This window comes from Corythoichthys intestinalis, chromosome 6 (assembly GCF_030265065.1).
Source record: "Corythoichthys intestinalis isolate RoL2023-P3 chromosome 6, ASM3026506v1, whole genome shotgun sequence".
NCBI lineage: Eukaryota > Metazoa > Chordata > Actinopteri > Syngnathiformes > Syngnathidae > Corythoichthys > Corythoichthys intestinalis.
Window position 1 is genome coordinate 51,182,155 of NC_080400.1, and position 15,902 is coordinate 51,198,056.

The 15,902-nt window shown below is 39.0% G+C and overlaps 1 protein-coding gene across 5 annotated transcripts in view; it reads right to left on the minus strand.

Annotated features, from left to right (window-relative positions):
• Positions 1 to 15,902, minus strand: part of LOC130917012 (arf-GAP with Rho-GAP domain, ANK repeat and PH domain-containing protein 1-like) — a 131,228-nt gene that overhangs the window by 33,613 nt on the left and 81,713 nt on the right. For all 5 annotated transcript variants that reach the window (XM_057838050.1, XM_057838047.1, XM_057838048.1 and 2 more), the window contains 10 exons: positions 13,037 to 13,211; positions 12,734 to 12,868; positions 10,202 to 10,337; positions 9,996 to 10,098; positions 3,120 to 3,312; positions 2,986 to 3,031; positions 2,686 to 2,849; positions 1,150 to 1,362; positions 974 to 1,079; positions 754 to 901 (listed from right to left, as the gene is read on the minus strand). In XM_057838050.1, the coding sequence (XP_057694033.1) occupies positions 754 to 901; positions 974 to 1,079; positions 1,150 to 1,362; positions 2,686 to 2,849; positions 2,986 to 3,031; positions 3,120 to 3,312; positions 9,996 to 10,098; positions 10,202 to 10,337; positions 12,734 to 12,868; positions 13,037 to 13,211 (1,419 nt within the window). The remainder of the gene's footprint in view (positions 1 to 753; positions 902 to 973; positions 1,080 to 1,149; positions 1,363 to 2,685; positions 2,850 to 2,985; positions 3,032 to 3,119; positions 3,313 to 9,995; positions 10,099 to 10,201; positions 10,338 to 12,733; positions 12,869 to 13,036; positions 13,212 to 15,902) is intronic.

Sequence of the window (15,902 nt, forward strand, 5' to 3'; positions counted from 1 at the left end):
CATCCTACATAAAGAAGACCTGTCAAGCGTTCCGCAGGCGCCTGGAGGCTGTTGTGACACTTAAGGGAGGACACAATGAAAAATAGAGTGTACTGTACATGTTCTTTACAATAATGTATAATTTGTGATTAAATTCTAATTCTAAGATGAATAAACATGGCATTTAAGTTGTATTATGGCAGTGTAAACTTTTTTTTGGGTCACCCTGTAATCGCTACACACAGAGATGGCATGATGAATATTACTAGTAAAACCCATAAAATGTTTGCAATATATGGCGGGGATAGCGTGGTATTCATATGGAGTGCTGGCAAGGTCTTGGGGAAATGAGGTCATCAGGTAGCAGCTGGCAGCAAGGCGCATCCCTCGTTGCTAAGGTGTTGCTGTGGCAGTAACTTAAAAACTATGCGGTCAATTTTAAAAAAAATTGGGTAACCTGAGTTTTGAGACAGCAAATGATGCGTTCAGGCCAATTTAAACAAGTAAAACAGTCATCCGAAAAGCTATTCAGGTGCCCTTTAAAGAGGCTCAAAAAAGAGGATCTGGATCATTTTTAGATCAACAATATATCTAAGCAATTCATCAACTATTTAATAGTTGACTCATTTGATAATAAATTTGTTGTCAATTAGCCATGGCAGCCCTAGTTAGCAGATGTAATGGCCCTTCGAAGGAAAACAACGAATATGTAGCCTAGTGACAAAGATGACTTTAACACCGGTGTCCTAAGAGATTGACTTCACTGCCTCTGACCTCAAAGATTTGCGTGTAGTACTGTATGAGTTCCTCGATGGCACGGCCTGCCGTGTAGTCCTTTCCATCTGTCTGGAACAACGTAGGGCCAAACACGATGGCCAAGTTATGGAGATTCATTTGATTCAGCTCAGAGAACCGCTGCACACTAAAACACAAACAGTAAGCAGAAAGTGGGGTTGGGCATGTATTGCAGCAAGAGTGCATGTGTGGCACTCACCAATACAAGTGATTGATAAGGGCCCGTAGCGTCGCCCTGTTAACACGAGGCAGTTTGTTCAAAAGCGCCTGATACTGGGAGATTTTGATACTTTCATCCTGAATGGCTTGATCAAGAGAGAATGTTATGAATATGCGACACACTTTCAGAATTCCCGTGAGCCATGTGAATCTTACCAGATGTAGTAAGCCAGGTGCCGCCATCTTCAGATGTGAATAGCCCCTCTCCTAACTCCCTGAAGAAGCGCTTGAGTGTGTTGGAGACGTCATCCACCTGGTGCTCACCTTCCTTCAGACGGAGGCTTCGGGCATCTTGGCGAAATCTCTCGCATAGAGCTGCAACGCGCGAGTTCACGCCACTCTTGCGATATATCCCCTCGGATGTTAAGCCTTTTAAAAAAAAAGTTACACTCAACTAAAATACTCACTAGTACTCATAAGCAGCTTTCGCACTGTAGAAACTATCCGCAGTTCCTAGAACCTTTAGGACAGTACTTCTCAAATAGTGGGGCGAAGAGGGATGATGTTGTGGGCCCGATCATCCGCCTGGGCTTTTATTTTAATACCTATGCCTTCTGATGTTTCTTGATCAGATCAAAGTTAATGGGAAGCTAGTGAATTATATTTGTCGGAGGGGTGGCACATGATACAACAGATGCTTGTAGTCTTTTTTTTTATAAATACTGTATATTTATTTATTTATCATTTTAATAGCAACAATCTGCTAGTTTCAAGGTCTTAAGCCTTCATTTCCTTGAATTTTATATTATGCTGGTTTGCATTTTCCACCAAATAATGAGTTACCGTAATTTTCGGACAATAAGCCACTACTTTTTTCCCCCCATTTTGAATCCTGCGGCTTATAGTCCAGTGCGGCTTATGTTTTGATTTATCCGGGTAATAGTCAACACTTTATTTGAAAGCGGCATCATAAGACTGCCATAAGACTGATATAATTTGCCAGATGACACAAAATGACATCTGTCATAAGCATTCATGCTCAAGGCAGTGTCATATCATAATTATGGTGGTCTTATGGCGCCACTTTCAAATAAAGTTACCAAATACCGTAACTAGCAATTAATGAAACAACTGGAACAGTAACTGAATAATTAATTAGCAGAGAACATGAATTTTGATGGTTATTTACATCTGTCGCGCTGCAATGCATGCTAGGAGACGTGATGGAAAAAAATAAAGCTTCTTGAAGCAATGAAGCTTTGCAGTAATTGGTTCCAAGCTTCATGGTGATTCATTTGGTCTTATGACATTCTTATAATACCGCTGTCAAATAAAGTGTTACCAGTTAACATCTTTTGGTGTAAATATCTCATAATACAGTGAGGACAGCAGCAGCTTATAGTCCAGTGCGGTTAATGAACAAATGCAGTTTTCGTGTCAAATTTGGTGGGTGGCGGGTTATAGTCAAGTGCGCCTAATAGTCTAAAAATTACGGTACCCATTTTCTTTTTTAACGTCCTTTAAATTAGTCCTTGATTTACCAATAAATCAGTTCTTTACAGTGTTAAAATGAAGTCAATCCACATGATTTGCTTTCTCAGGCAACACAAAATGATGTATTGGGCTGGATTTTGGCCCCAGAGTTTGACACCTGATCATTGCTGTGTCAAAATGATGTATTGGGCTGGATTTTGGCCCCAGAGTTTGACACCTGATCATTGTTGTGTTTTCTTTTTCCATCTGTCCACTCACCACACTGTGTGATGTAGTCAATACAGCTGTGCACTACGACTGGTATATCTGTATCGGTCAGCTGCTGCTGACTCAGAGTGTCTCCTCCACTCCCTGCAGCAGACTGTATGGCAGCACACCAGCCAGTGAAGTCCAACTTCCTCTCTCCCTCTATGTACAGCGTTCTTAGTAGAAAGAGAGTGGAACATTAAAAAAAAGATCAGATGAGAATGGACAGAAGGACAGGAAAGGCGGGGGGAACTGGATCACACTTTTTCAAAGCCAATCGTGATTTTAAAAAATCTGTATTTGTGCTCTCACCTCCCTCGCTCCACCAAAACTAACACTTCATTATCTTGCTGGATTGCTACAAAACACAAAACATTTATGAGCATTGTTTAATACCAAATACAAGGTCGCAAGTCAGTGCTTTAGAAGGAATAAATTTCACTCACAGAGCTCATTCAGTTTACGAAGGTGTATCTCTTCTTCATGGCTGTCCTCCAGGTAAGCATGAAGGGTAGAGCCCACCAAGGCAAACCAGCCCACCTTGGATGTTTGTAGGTTCAGGCCATCCTTACATTTCAGTCGCCCAATTCGCTCAAAGCCCAACCTCAATAAAGGCTCAGCTTTTGCAGGGATGAAGCACTAAAATACATTTAAAAAAAAAAAAAAAAGTTAAAATTGTGCTAAGATATATACCATCAATGACAAATGTTCTTCTCTCAAAAGTGAAAACAAAGTAAAGTTTTGACAAAAAGGCTGTTTGTCTGCAATGGAGAACAAGAAATATGGCCCAGAGGTCACTTTAGAAGAGTGAGTTCTTAATGGCTAGACAGGCAGGAGCCATGGACACAGAAAGCATTACAATTAAAAGAATGGCATTTCCCACCACAGCAGGGTCTGATTTAAAATACAGTACAGTAGTGTAGATGACTAAGAATTGAAATAAAGCTTAGCGTACAGGAGATTTGTCAGGCTAAGTAAGCTTTATTAATATTAAACTGAGACATGCGGTCTTGCTAATGCTCATGTTAAATCCCCTTGTTCTTCTTGGTGGTAGGTAGCAGTGGCAACATCTTCAATCCCAAATCAAGAACAATATACCAATATGCCATACTTTCCTGTTAAAGTTGGATTCGTAACAATGTTGAAACAGTTGAAATACATTTTGTGATAGCTGTCATATGTTGCATACAATGCATTGGGTCTTATAATGTCAAAGCACGTTTTTAACTGTTTCAAGAACAGTGGTCACTACATTGGGCTGCACCTGACGATTATTTTTATAATCGATTAATTAAAAGATTAATTGGATAAATGTCATTTTCAATTACCGTCAAACTTTAACTTGAAACACAATTTTAACTTGAAGTTGTTTTAGGCATGTTGTAAGTAAGAATCAAGACGAATGACTATTTCCTTCCAAAATAATATTTTATTACAGCTTTCTGACTTAATTGTAGTTTATAATTGCACTGTTTTAAGTACATAAAACTGAAGTTAAAAGTTTTTAATAAAGGTTCTGAGCAAAAGCCATACAAATAATTAGAGGTGCATGATAATTATCGGTCCGGTAATCGGAATTATGACGTCATCCCAATAAATCCGATAACAATATGTTATCGGGCCCATTAATAATATTTTTGGCACGGTGTCAGATTGGAATGTGTGCATTTGTTTCCACTCCTGTTTTGCCGTATTTTTCTTTCACTGAGTTATAAAACTTACGATGGCAATTAGCCAATTTTTGCATTTTACAGTGTTATGTTTACAAATTCTTGAGAGGCCTTTTGGTTATTGATAGGCTTGCTGTTCTATAATTGCCAGGTTAAGAAAGTTGTTTCATGGACCAAGACGACAAAAGTCTCCTCTCCTGTTGCACCAAATGTTTTATCTGCTGACATAGCACAATACCTTTTGGGTTTATGTTTGTTTTAGATCAGTGCTCATTGTTCAGGGGAACACATCGTCAATGATATTGACTGACTGATTGTGATTGACTCAAATTATATTTATTTGAAAAAATTAATACGGGTACTTTTTTTTTTTTTTTTAAGTCAAAACTGTTCTTGACTTTGTTTTGTTCATTATAATAATGTTCATGTCATCATTAAAATTCTGGTTTGGTCAAAGGCAAATCTATGCTTAATCAACCACTAGTGTTTTTGACCTACAGGTGCTCAAACTCATACATTGAAAAATATATATATATTATCGGTTATCGTATCTGTATCGCCCTTGAAGAGCAGGTAGTTATCGATATCGGTTTCAAAAAATGGATATCGTGCACCCCTACAAATAATTTCTTAGTACACAAATCAGACAAAAACCCTGTTCAGTCAAATAAAATAAAAAAAAAGTGCTGCTGATTCATATTTTTTCTTGTGGGCAAATTGCTGATATTGTGTCAATGACTCATTTATTTTCTTTCAACAAACTACACAACAAAATCGAATAAGGAGGAGGCAGATTGTAATGAATCAGTTTTCCTTTTCAAAGAGTTGTTCATAAATACAATCCAAATCCAATTTCAAAGCCAGTGTTGTTAATCTTACTGAAAAAATTAATTATAGTTACAAATTACTTCTCCCAAAAAGTAATTGCGTTAGTAACTCAATTACCTGAATGTAAGAGTAATTAGTTACTTGGCAAAGTAAGTGGTGATAATTACTTTTTTTTTTCCCTCAAAAAAAACAACAACAAAAAAACATTGGCCACACTGTGGTTTTTTGTGAAGGTTTTTGGTTAAATTGGCCCGAGCCCAATTATTTACCCTACTTTACCCTTTACCCTGAATCAACTGTTAAAAGTTGTTAAAATTGCTCCCATTATTGCATTAGTTCCCTTCTCTCTACTTTCGACATATGAAAGTTTTAAAACTGTTTCATCATTTAAAGATAGATTCAAGTCAAGATTTTGCCGATTTAGAAGTATTTTAGATAAAAAGTTACTTAGGTTCGCTAGGAAGGTTCTCTACAACAGAGCCGTCCTAAAAAGTCTACTGCTTTAAGATGGCGGCTGTTTACTAACGCATCTAGTGCCGTGTCTGTCATTTTGCATCTAGTTATATCTATATACAGTATATGTGATATCTGCCATGCCTACCATATCTACCGTAATATGCGGGCGTAGTTTGTAGGCTATCGGATACAACATGTTTTATTGGAGCTACCTAGCATCGCGTTTGCTCGGCGTCACAACTTTCTTGCCTCCTCCCCACTCCTGCTCTGCCGTCTCGGTGAGTCCGTCTCCCTCAGACTTTTCGACCAATATAATAACGTATAGTAACGCATGCCTTTCCGTCCTCAGTAACGGTAACGGCGTTGCCAAGATGAGAAAAGTAATTAATTAGATTACCCACTACTGAAATAAATAACGCTGTTATATTGTAACACCGTTATTAACAACACTGTTCAAAGCACACTCTCTTGTATGACAATTTACAGTTTGGAGTTTTTATTAAAAGGAGATTAAGCTGGTATATGAATGGGTTAATGTTTGTGGTTTCTTTATAAAAAGAAATGAAATATTTTTACTATCTAACAATAGCTCAAGTTCTAATATGCTTCGCCAGAACACAATACAAACGGACACTTAACACAATGATTAGCATAATCGCAAATTATCTTAGCGCGCCATGCTAAGTAGTAACGTCTCGTCAACATAGAATACAAACAATACAATAGGCTTAATTTATTCACCTCTGTCGGAGGCACACTGGATCTAACAACACAAAAGACAATTCAACCCTCGAATCTCGACACTTCATAATATTATTGATTCAGTAGCCCAACATGAGTGTAGCAGTGATATCTCTTGCTCTAATCACTGGCACACATGCACTCTCATATTACACACGAACAACGACCCAGATGGGACTGCTCACAGCTGCCAGCAAAAATCGATTATCAAATTCGTTGGCCACTAATTTATTAATCGATTAAAATCAAATAATTAGTTGATTTAGTAGAGTTAATCGATTAGTTGTTTTTGCTGGAAATTTGAGTCTAGACTGGTTAACCACATCAGCTAATGTTTTCATGACAACTTGTGCACTTCTTGTCCTTTAGATGAACTAACGAAAGTTGACACACAACATTGAATAAATGTTGATCATAAAAATGTTGAGGGGCAGGCAACGCAGAAGACTATTTCGGGGCGGTCGGTTCAACTTTTGATGCCGCATAGAGAGTTCTAGCCTCGTGTGAAAACCAGCTAGCTGTGGCGGCTAGCTTCAAACGGGTGTCCAGCACTGCGTCCAGCGTTTTGTCCGAGGTCTGCAAAGCCCTCCAGCCCGATTTGTGTGCCGTGTTCTACAACCAGCCAGTGGCAAGCCAGAGCAGATTTCTAGCGTCTACGGAACTTCCCAAACTGCGTTGGAAGCCTTGATGTTAATGTCATCATAAAAGCACCGAGGCACTCTCAGTCAGTGATTATGTATCGTGTGTGAACTGACAGAGTGTGGCCACTCGATTCCGAACACACAGGCCTCGGTGGTCCTTCCATTTTTTTAATTCAATCGCTGACCTTGCCATTTGGCAATCTTTATGATTCTTGACGACACTTGCTCTTCGATGATACTCCCGTTGGCTTGGTCCATTTTTGCGTGTAGAAAAATAATGTTTTACAATGGCGGTGATTTCGCGCTGAACCGGAAACAACAGTCTGAGCGGGCCAATCACAGTCCATTTCCCAAACGTCATATGCCTTGACACGACGCTAGGGTTTGAAAAATCAATAGGTATACGTCAGGCTACGGCGCAGGGTCGTAAATCGGGTCTTCCTTGACGCCACAGGTCTGACGCGGAAGCATAACTTGGCCTTTAGTTTTTTACTTCTCTCAGGAACCAGAAGGCATAAAACCAGGTACCGCTCCCCATACGCTGTGTTACAGACATTATTCTCTGTCGCATTTGTCATTCAAAACAATAAAATAATATCCATTATTATATTTTTAACTTATTTATCAATGTTATATATTTTGTTATGAATACATTTATAAATAAACACAATGTTAATGAAACCTGAATTAATGAAGTTAAAATGAATTACAAAAATACATACTGGTTACCGTGCCAAGTAACACTCTAAAGATTTTTTTTTTCTTCATAGTATTTAACTCCTTGCATGCTGTTAACGGCACTTAACGTCCAATCCATTTTTGTTCCATGTACGTCCATTCGCCGCTGCCAGTCAAAATGTATTGGACGTCTCGTGCCGTCAATGGCAGCCAATGAGTTCAATGAGTGCCATGTTAATTTTTTTTTTTTAAATCTAAATTTGTGCATGAAAGCTTTAATCATATTGTTTTTATTTCTGTACATACCTTGCGTGACACACACCGTATATTTTGCTGTAATAAAGAAATAAATCATTTCTGGCTTGGAAACGGAAGGACAAACTACTTTTCTGGGAGAAGTTTAATTTCGAGCGAAGAAAATTGTCCTGAAGACAAAACCAACTGCTTTTTATCCACCATTATTGTGGACCAGTGTTGTTTTCGTCAACAATGGTGAAAACGAAAATATTTTGTCGACGATGATGAAAAAAATGTGGCTCGGGAGACTACAACATAACGAGACGAATGCCAGTTTATATGACAAACGATGTAGAGATGAAAATGCGACATTGTTTCTGTCGTATGCTCACAATGCACGACACTCATGTGAGATGTGTCGAGCCTCTACCTTACTCTCGTCACCGGAGTTTAGGATGACTCTCAAGCTAGGCTGGGCTCCATCTTGCTTGTTTGGAAAGATTCGGTAAGATTTGTTTTCTTATTTTAGCAAGAGAGAATATGCAATGTTGCTTTGGCCTTTAAAGGTCTGTGCTGAGTGATCATCTGACGCTAAAGGTAATCCTAGCATTAGGGTAGCATTGGCGTTAGCATTAGCTTCAGCTTCAGAATGGCGAGCGTCCTCTTAAAACACTAGCCAGTCTAAAGCAGAGCCACTTGGCTCTTCTTGTCAGTAAGTCTAGAGCAGTGCTTCTCAATTATTTTCTGTTACGCCCCCCCCAAGGACGACATAAATGTTTCGCGCCCCCCCCAAACTCTTCCGCCACTGTAAATAGTATCATTTGTCTATAATATTACTATTATAAGTACGCCTCTGCCTCACATTGTCTTTTTTTCTATTAGAGAAAATAACAGATCAACTTATAAAGTATAACTTTATTAACATTGTTTTGTTTGTAACAGAAAAGAACGCGCATCAATTTGCCTGAATTAGAAAAAAAAGTCACATCCAAACTGTAAAAATACAGTCAAGGTACATTTTTGACCATTTGATACTGAAGATTAAAATCAGTAAATAATAACAAATTCAAATTGATTAGAAACATTAACTCATGAGGACAATATGCCAAAAAATTTGACCTAAAAACAAAACTGAGTAGAAGAAAAAAAAAAAGTGTCTTTGGACAGAAGGACAGTTTTTATTTTCGCTGCTCGCGGCTCACAGTATCACCTCCAGTTTGCGAAGCTGTGGGGTTATTTTGCTCTGAGCATGCTAACAGTGCTTCACTGGTTTACTGATATAACACTGACAAAGCGGGACGATTGTTGCCAATATTCGGCACGTTTTCGCTGAAAAACAACCAAGTGGCTTATCAATGAGATTGGGGTCTAATGTCTTTAAGTGGCGTCTTAAGTGATTATGCTTCTGGCTGTCCGCGATGATCATTTTTAGACACAGTAAACAGTGGTCTTTCCTCATCTACCACCGTAATAAATGTCAAAGTCAAAAGGCAAACGACCCGAAAAAAGCGCATTCTCGGCGGCCGAGGGAGAACCGTAGGTGAGGGCGGTCGTCGTGACGATCCCAAGCCGAAAATGGCACGTCTCGGGGGGACACGTGAGAACCGGAGAAGACAGTAGGTCGCTGCGTGAGTCCGGCCGGAAAACGGCTTTTGAAAACGGCGCACAGCTCTTCATATCTCTCTTCTGTTTGCTCTTGCTTACTTCAAAAATACTGCGCGCACTTTGAAAATGAGAGCGCCACTGCCACCCACTGAGTGGATGTGCAAGTACACTTTATCTTAGTATGGCAAAAAAAACAAAAAAAAGCATGTTCCCTGAGGTCACATGCGCCACCTCTGGCATCGCTCTGCGCCTCCCTGGGGGGGTGCGCCCCACTATTTGAGAAGTACTGGTCTAGAGGGTGTTAAACACTTGGACAACTTCCGTCGAGTAAAACTAGAGGAACATGAAAACATTTAGAAATGACTGAAATATGACTAAGACTAAAAAGTATTTTCGTCCAAAAGACTAAGACAAAGATTAAAAGGTCTGCCAAAAACAACACTGTTGTGGACAACAAGCTAGTTACCTTGGCAATGGACTTGACCCATTCTTTGTGGCTGTTTGGGTCATCGGTGCCAAAGAGATAGAGACGATCTGATTCTGAGTAGAGCTCAAAAGTGTGCTCGTACCTGTGAAATAGACATTTTCTTTTTTTAGATGCATGGTACTCTGGGTTAAACCTCAAACATATGACATGGAAGTAACAAAGAGTAGGTGGGTGAGTCTTTATACCCATGTTTCTCAGGTGCGTCCACAGCCAAGCAAACTATTTCTGACGCTTTCAGAGCCCCATTAGGATTAGAGTTTTTGTCACTCTCGTAGTAGCTGAAAATGCCGTCATTGAGTGTACACCAGCGACGGCTGAACTCTGCTCATACACAAAAAAATAAAGATGTGTAATACTAAAACTGCATGTCAATATCATTTGACACTTCTGTTTTTTTTTTTTTTTTTTTAATAGAAACCACTCCACTGTTTCCTTGTAACACTTACATATTATTGCACAAATACAATAAAGTTACATACTTTTGTGACCGATGAAACAACAACTGATCATTTATGATGTTTGTGAAGGCAAAATCCATTCAGTGTACAACAGGTGTAGTAATGGTAGGGTATAATATGAATTCCTTGTTTGTATACAGTGTTGTCACAGATTACTTTACCATCAACTAAGTAACTTTAAAAGTAATTTACCGATTAATTTTCACTAATTTTTCTCCCTTTGCTGGCTCAACATAAGTATGACAACAGAAAAATGTCATCACATGGAATTAACTTTCCGATAATTGAATTTAACGGGGAAGCAGGGGTCGCGTTAACCGAATATTTTCCGTCGTTGACCGATTTTTTAAAACGGTGACGGAAAAAACTGAAGTCCATCCGTCATTTTAACCGGTTGCAATTCACACCCCAGACCACAGGGTTGCGAGTGAGCATATTAATTAGCTATTCTCTCTCTTGATGCATGACGTCGTTGGCCTTACTCTGAAAAATGTCAAGGCAACTGAGTGTCCGAAGTTTCTTCAAAAAGCCCCAAAACGACGATGGTGTTAATAAAAGAGGTGAAAAAACAGGGACTGCACAAGCGGGCACGCAATTCAAGTCCATGCGCACCAGGAGGAAAGTGTGAGAATACGTTCAGGCCACAGCAGGTGAACTGTTAATTTCATTGTTCCATATGCTACATATGGTAGGCTACCTAACTATTGGGGCCACAGTCAGCTGTTTTTGTCACTGCGGAGAAAAAGTTACATATTCATCTGCTTGATGTGTGATGGCACGGTGTGGATTCTCTGTTAAGCTTGTTCGGACAGAATATTAATTTAAAATGAATGAAAACTAAATACTATTGAATATGTTGAAGCGGTATGCAATGTTAAGAGTCTTGTTAGCTGTAGGCGCACTATCCTAGACCCCTCACTATCCACTCGCGGGGGCCTGCGCTTGTCAGTGACGTTCCTTATTCTCGCTATATGATTATACAACTTTAACATTTGTTAATAATACGCTCTGTGTGTAGTATCATCCATCGCTTTTCCTTTTTAAATGGGCACTTACTGTATAAGCGAACGCAAGAAGTAACAACGGGAACATTTTTAAACAGGCATTTCACGGGAGAGCATTTCGACTCTTCGGCCAATCATATAGCGAGAGCGAGTGGATAGTGAGGGGACCGCGCGCGGCTCTTAAGTGTCTCTGTCACGTGACTGTCGTAGCCGGTAACGCGCTCGGCCAAATGGACAGACAAGTACGGAAGGTGAATTATGCCAAACAAAGGGTCACCACAATGTCATTATCATCATTTTAAAAATTTAAGTGACGGGTAAAAATAGATTATGACCGGATTTTTATGACCCTCTCAGTCAAAATGACAGACAACGAAAAAGTGTAGCGCAACCTCTGCGGGGAAGATAAGAATTTTTCACGTAAGGCCTAATCTTCGAGTTAGCGGGGGGTTAAATTAGTCGATGGAGGTAATTTCAACCAAAACTACGGTTGAGGAGGCAAGATGGATATTTAGAATTTCAAACCTAAGCTAAATTAGGACACCCCATGAAATATTCAGTTCCTTATGTTCACATGTCAATGTCTGATCTTGTTTTTCTTTATCTCTGGAAAAGAAAGTGATTTAATTGCAGAGAAACAACATTGTTTTTACTCATTAGACCAAATATATCAACAAAAATGCATATTCTGAGGAAAAAGTTAGGACACCCTACCACCTAATAGCTTGCGTTATCCCCTTTGGTTGAAATAACTTCAGCGAGACGCTTTTTGGAGCCATCTACTAGTCTTTGACATAGGTCAGAAGAAAGTTTACCGATCTCCTAAACACAAAATACTTTCAACAGTGCCGATGAGAAAACGTGACATGTCATCATGTCACTCCCAAACTCAAGAGTAACATTTCTATTCGAAATGCTCTTTTCGTCCATGGCTACAATATTGTTAATTCTCCATACATTATGGGGCAATGACAAAATAGTAATGCACAGACACAAAGGAAAACTTTAATCAGATTACTGGTTTGGAAAAATGAACACGTTAGATTGCTCGTTACTGAAAGCAATTACTCAGATTACAATAACGCGTTACTTAACGCATTAGTGACAACACTGTATGTTTGTTTACTGAATTAAACTATGCATTGGAACATGACACTGTTGTGGCGTTGACAGTGATAAAACATCAAAACTATTGCCACCAATTGTGGTTGGATATCAACAGTATATTTCGGGTTACCCCAGTATGCTCACATACCCTCTCTGGTCTTGCGCTCTGCAAAAGCCCGAGCCATAGATCCAGTCTTGAACAGAAAGCCATTGTGATACACACAAGTTGGAGATGGAAAGTGCACTTCTTCCATGGCACTATCCACCTCTGAATGAGGAAGTTCTGTAGTACAAAACCATGAGACAGAGACATGGCGGGTTATCCATATTAGTTTAATAAATGTATAAAATTTACCAAACAAACCTAAACCAAACGAAAGTAGTATACATATTTATATACAAACAATTAAACAGAACAAAGGCATGCCACAAACATGCAGTTATCCTCTACCTGTGTTCAGATTGTGGCTCAGTAATACAGCTTGCAAGGGTTGCGAGTACGTGTTGGCTAGTGAGAGAGGAGTAGGACAACTGGCCATGCCAGTTGAACAATTTACATCTGCGCCACAGAAAATTAGGCTTAATGTCTCCAGCACATCACTGCACTGCACATTAATGCATAATGCCTGCAAAAACAGAGGAAAAACTAGTGTTAGAAACATATGTTCATGCCAAATGCTTCAACAAAATCCCCCAATATGCGAACTAAATGGGATGAAATCACGTACTCCAGAAACTGCTGATAACTAAATAATTACGAATGTACTAAGATCTGTTCCAAACACTTTAATTCTTCAAAATAAACAAAAACTACACCATCTTTTATGTCACACGCTACAGGACCAAAAGTGTTGACATTATTACAGCTTGGTGGAAACAGTTTGGGGAAAGTCCCTTGGTGCTCAGGCATTACTTGTTCCCTGTTGGAGAGTGTGATTTTGGGGATAGTTTGGCATTTATAACTTTGATTGGCACACCAAGTTCTGACCTCAATGACAATTTAGTGATTACCAAGAAGCTACACAATACCGCTTCCAATTATTCGTCCCATAAAAAGTGTCAGAGCATTTGATACTCATTAGTTAGAAGTTTTTTTTGTTTTTTGTTTTTTTTTGAGGGGGGGCAGTGGGGTGGCAAATGCATTCAACATCCATCTAATTTTTAGGGGGGCGGCAGAGGGGTGGCAAATGCATTCAACATCCATCTAATTTTAAACAAGAACATAAGTCTAATGTGGTGTGCTGTGCACATGTTGCTGTTATGACATCATACCAACCATGTACGGAGACACACCCGCATTACGACAGAACACTTAGTCCATGTGATATTTTTTATCCATGTGTTGACTATACTCCAGTACTTTACAGTGATCTGACTTAAATTTATCTTTTGAAGACAAAATAATGTACCGTACTTACCGCACTATAAGGCGCATCGGAGTATAAGGCGCACCCTGAATGAACGGCCAAATTTTCAAATGTTTTTCATATATTGGGCGCGCCGCATTATATGACGCAGTACTAGTAGTAGTAGTAGTAGTAGTAGTAGTGGTGGTGGTTGGGTTTGCATTGTGCATCCACTAGATGGGAATTTTATGACATGATTAACCAATATTGATCCATAAACAGGTAGTCCCCGTAGTACGACGGAACAACTTATGCAATTTTGACTTTACTATGCTTGCGTCTCGTCATTTTTTTTTTTTTATCTAATGTTGACTTTTGTTTTGTGAAGAATGCCTTTATTTTGGCGGAGGAAGCGCATAACAGAAGGGAGTGCATGTACAGAGGCACCACACACAAACACAGAAGCCGAGTGACAGAGACAGACTGCGTGCACATTTGTTGCTTGTGAAGCATTTAGAGGTGACTGCTGTCTATAACCCCTTTTTTACTGTTTTTTGTGCATTTTCAATTGTGGTCGAATACTTGAGGCGAGTTTATGCGATTCTTTTTTGATGATGTGCGGACGCTAACTGATACATGCTGATCGTTTGTTATTCCTGTATCAACAGCAACTTGTAAATGCAAATTTGAATTGCTGTTATTGAAGATGAGACTGATTTAAATTTATTTTATTTTAGTTTCATTCTAAAATGTTGATGTCATGAGCAGCTGAATAAAGTCAGCAAACCACACGGACGTCTGACATCATTTCAAAGGTTAGCTCACTGTTTAGCTAGGACTTAGCTCCAATGCCTTGGCGAGGACAGTACAATGGTGTATAATACACGTTTTTGGACATTTTTTTAAGACTGTGTTTTGAGGTACATTTAGGGTTAATTCGTACTTACACAAAAAAATCACGAGCGCAGGAACGGAACTTGTTCGTAAACCGGGGACTACCTGTATAAAGCGCATTGGTTATAAGGGGCTCTATTCGATTTTGAGAAAAGTGAACACTTTTAGGTAGAGATGTCCGATCATGTCATTTTCAAAAGGTAGAGATGTCCGATCATGTCATTTTCAAAGTATCGGAATCGGCAAAAAAATATCGGCCATGCCTTTTTTAAATTTTTTTTTAATTAAATCGTTTTCTAATTGTATTTACCGTTACAGACTTAATACGTAACACTCATCCAGAGTCTTGAGTCTAGGGTTAACGAAGAATTATCAGAATTATCCCATTGACGATGGCTAATAATTAATTGAAAAATGTACCACATTAAATTATTTACGACTATTAATATCTGCACTGCACGAGCATTTCAGTCATTATAGCACTCAGTCTGTTGTGACTCTATCTTACTTAGTAGAGAGACATGAGGCAGAACAAAATGAGTAGAGTGAAATTTGGCAGCCTTTGGAACCAGACCATTTTTGACTTAAACCTTGCAAATCCTCTCCCTATTATTAGCACTATCATGGATAGCTATGTTGGGAAGCAAGGTGGCTACTGATCTTTATCTTTACACCTTAGCTTATTTCCCAAAGCAGAGATGATATATCCATTGTTAGCACGACTCACAGTCATGGTTTTACTTCCCCATCATGGTTCAACTTTCCCATCATGCCTTGGGAAATGCTGCACAGCAGTATCATTTACTGAAAGCTCAACAAATACACTAGATGGCAGTATTTAGTCACAATACACAAAGTCCCAAGTCTTTCTATCCGTGGATCCCTCTAACAGAAAGAATGTTAATAATGTAAATGCCATCTTAAGGATATATTGTCATAATAAACAAATACAGTACTTATGTACTGTATGTTGAATGTATATATTCGTCCGAGTTTTATTCATTTTTTTCTTAATGCATTGCCAAAATGTATATGATCGGGAAAAATTATCGGGAATGATTGGAATTGAATCGGGAG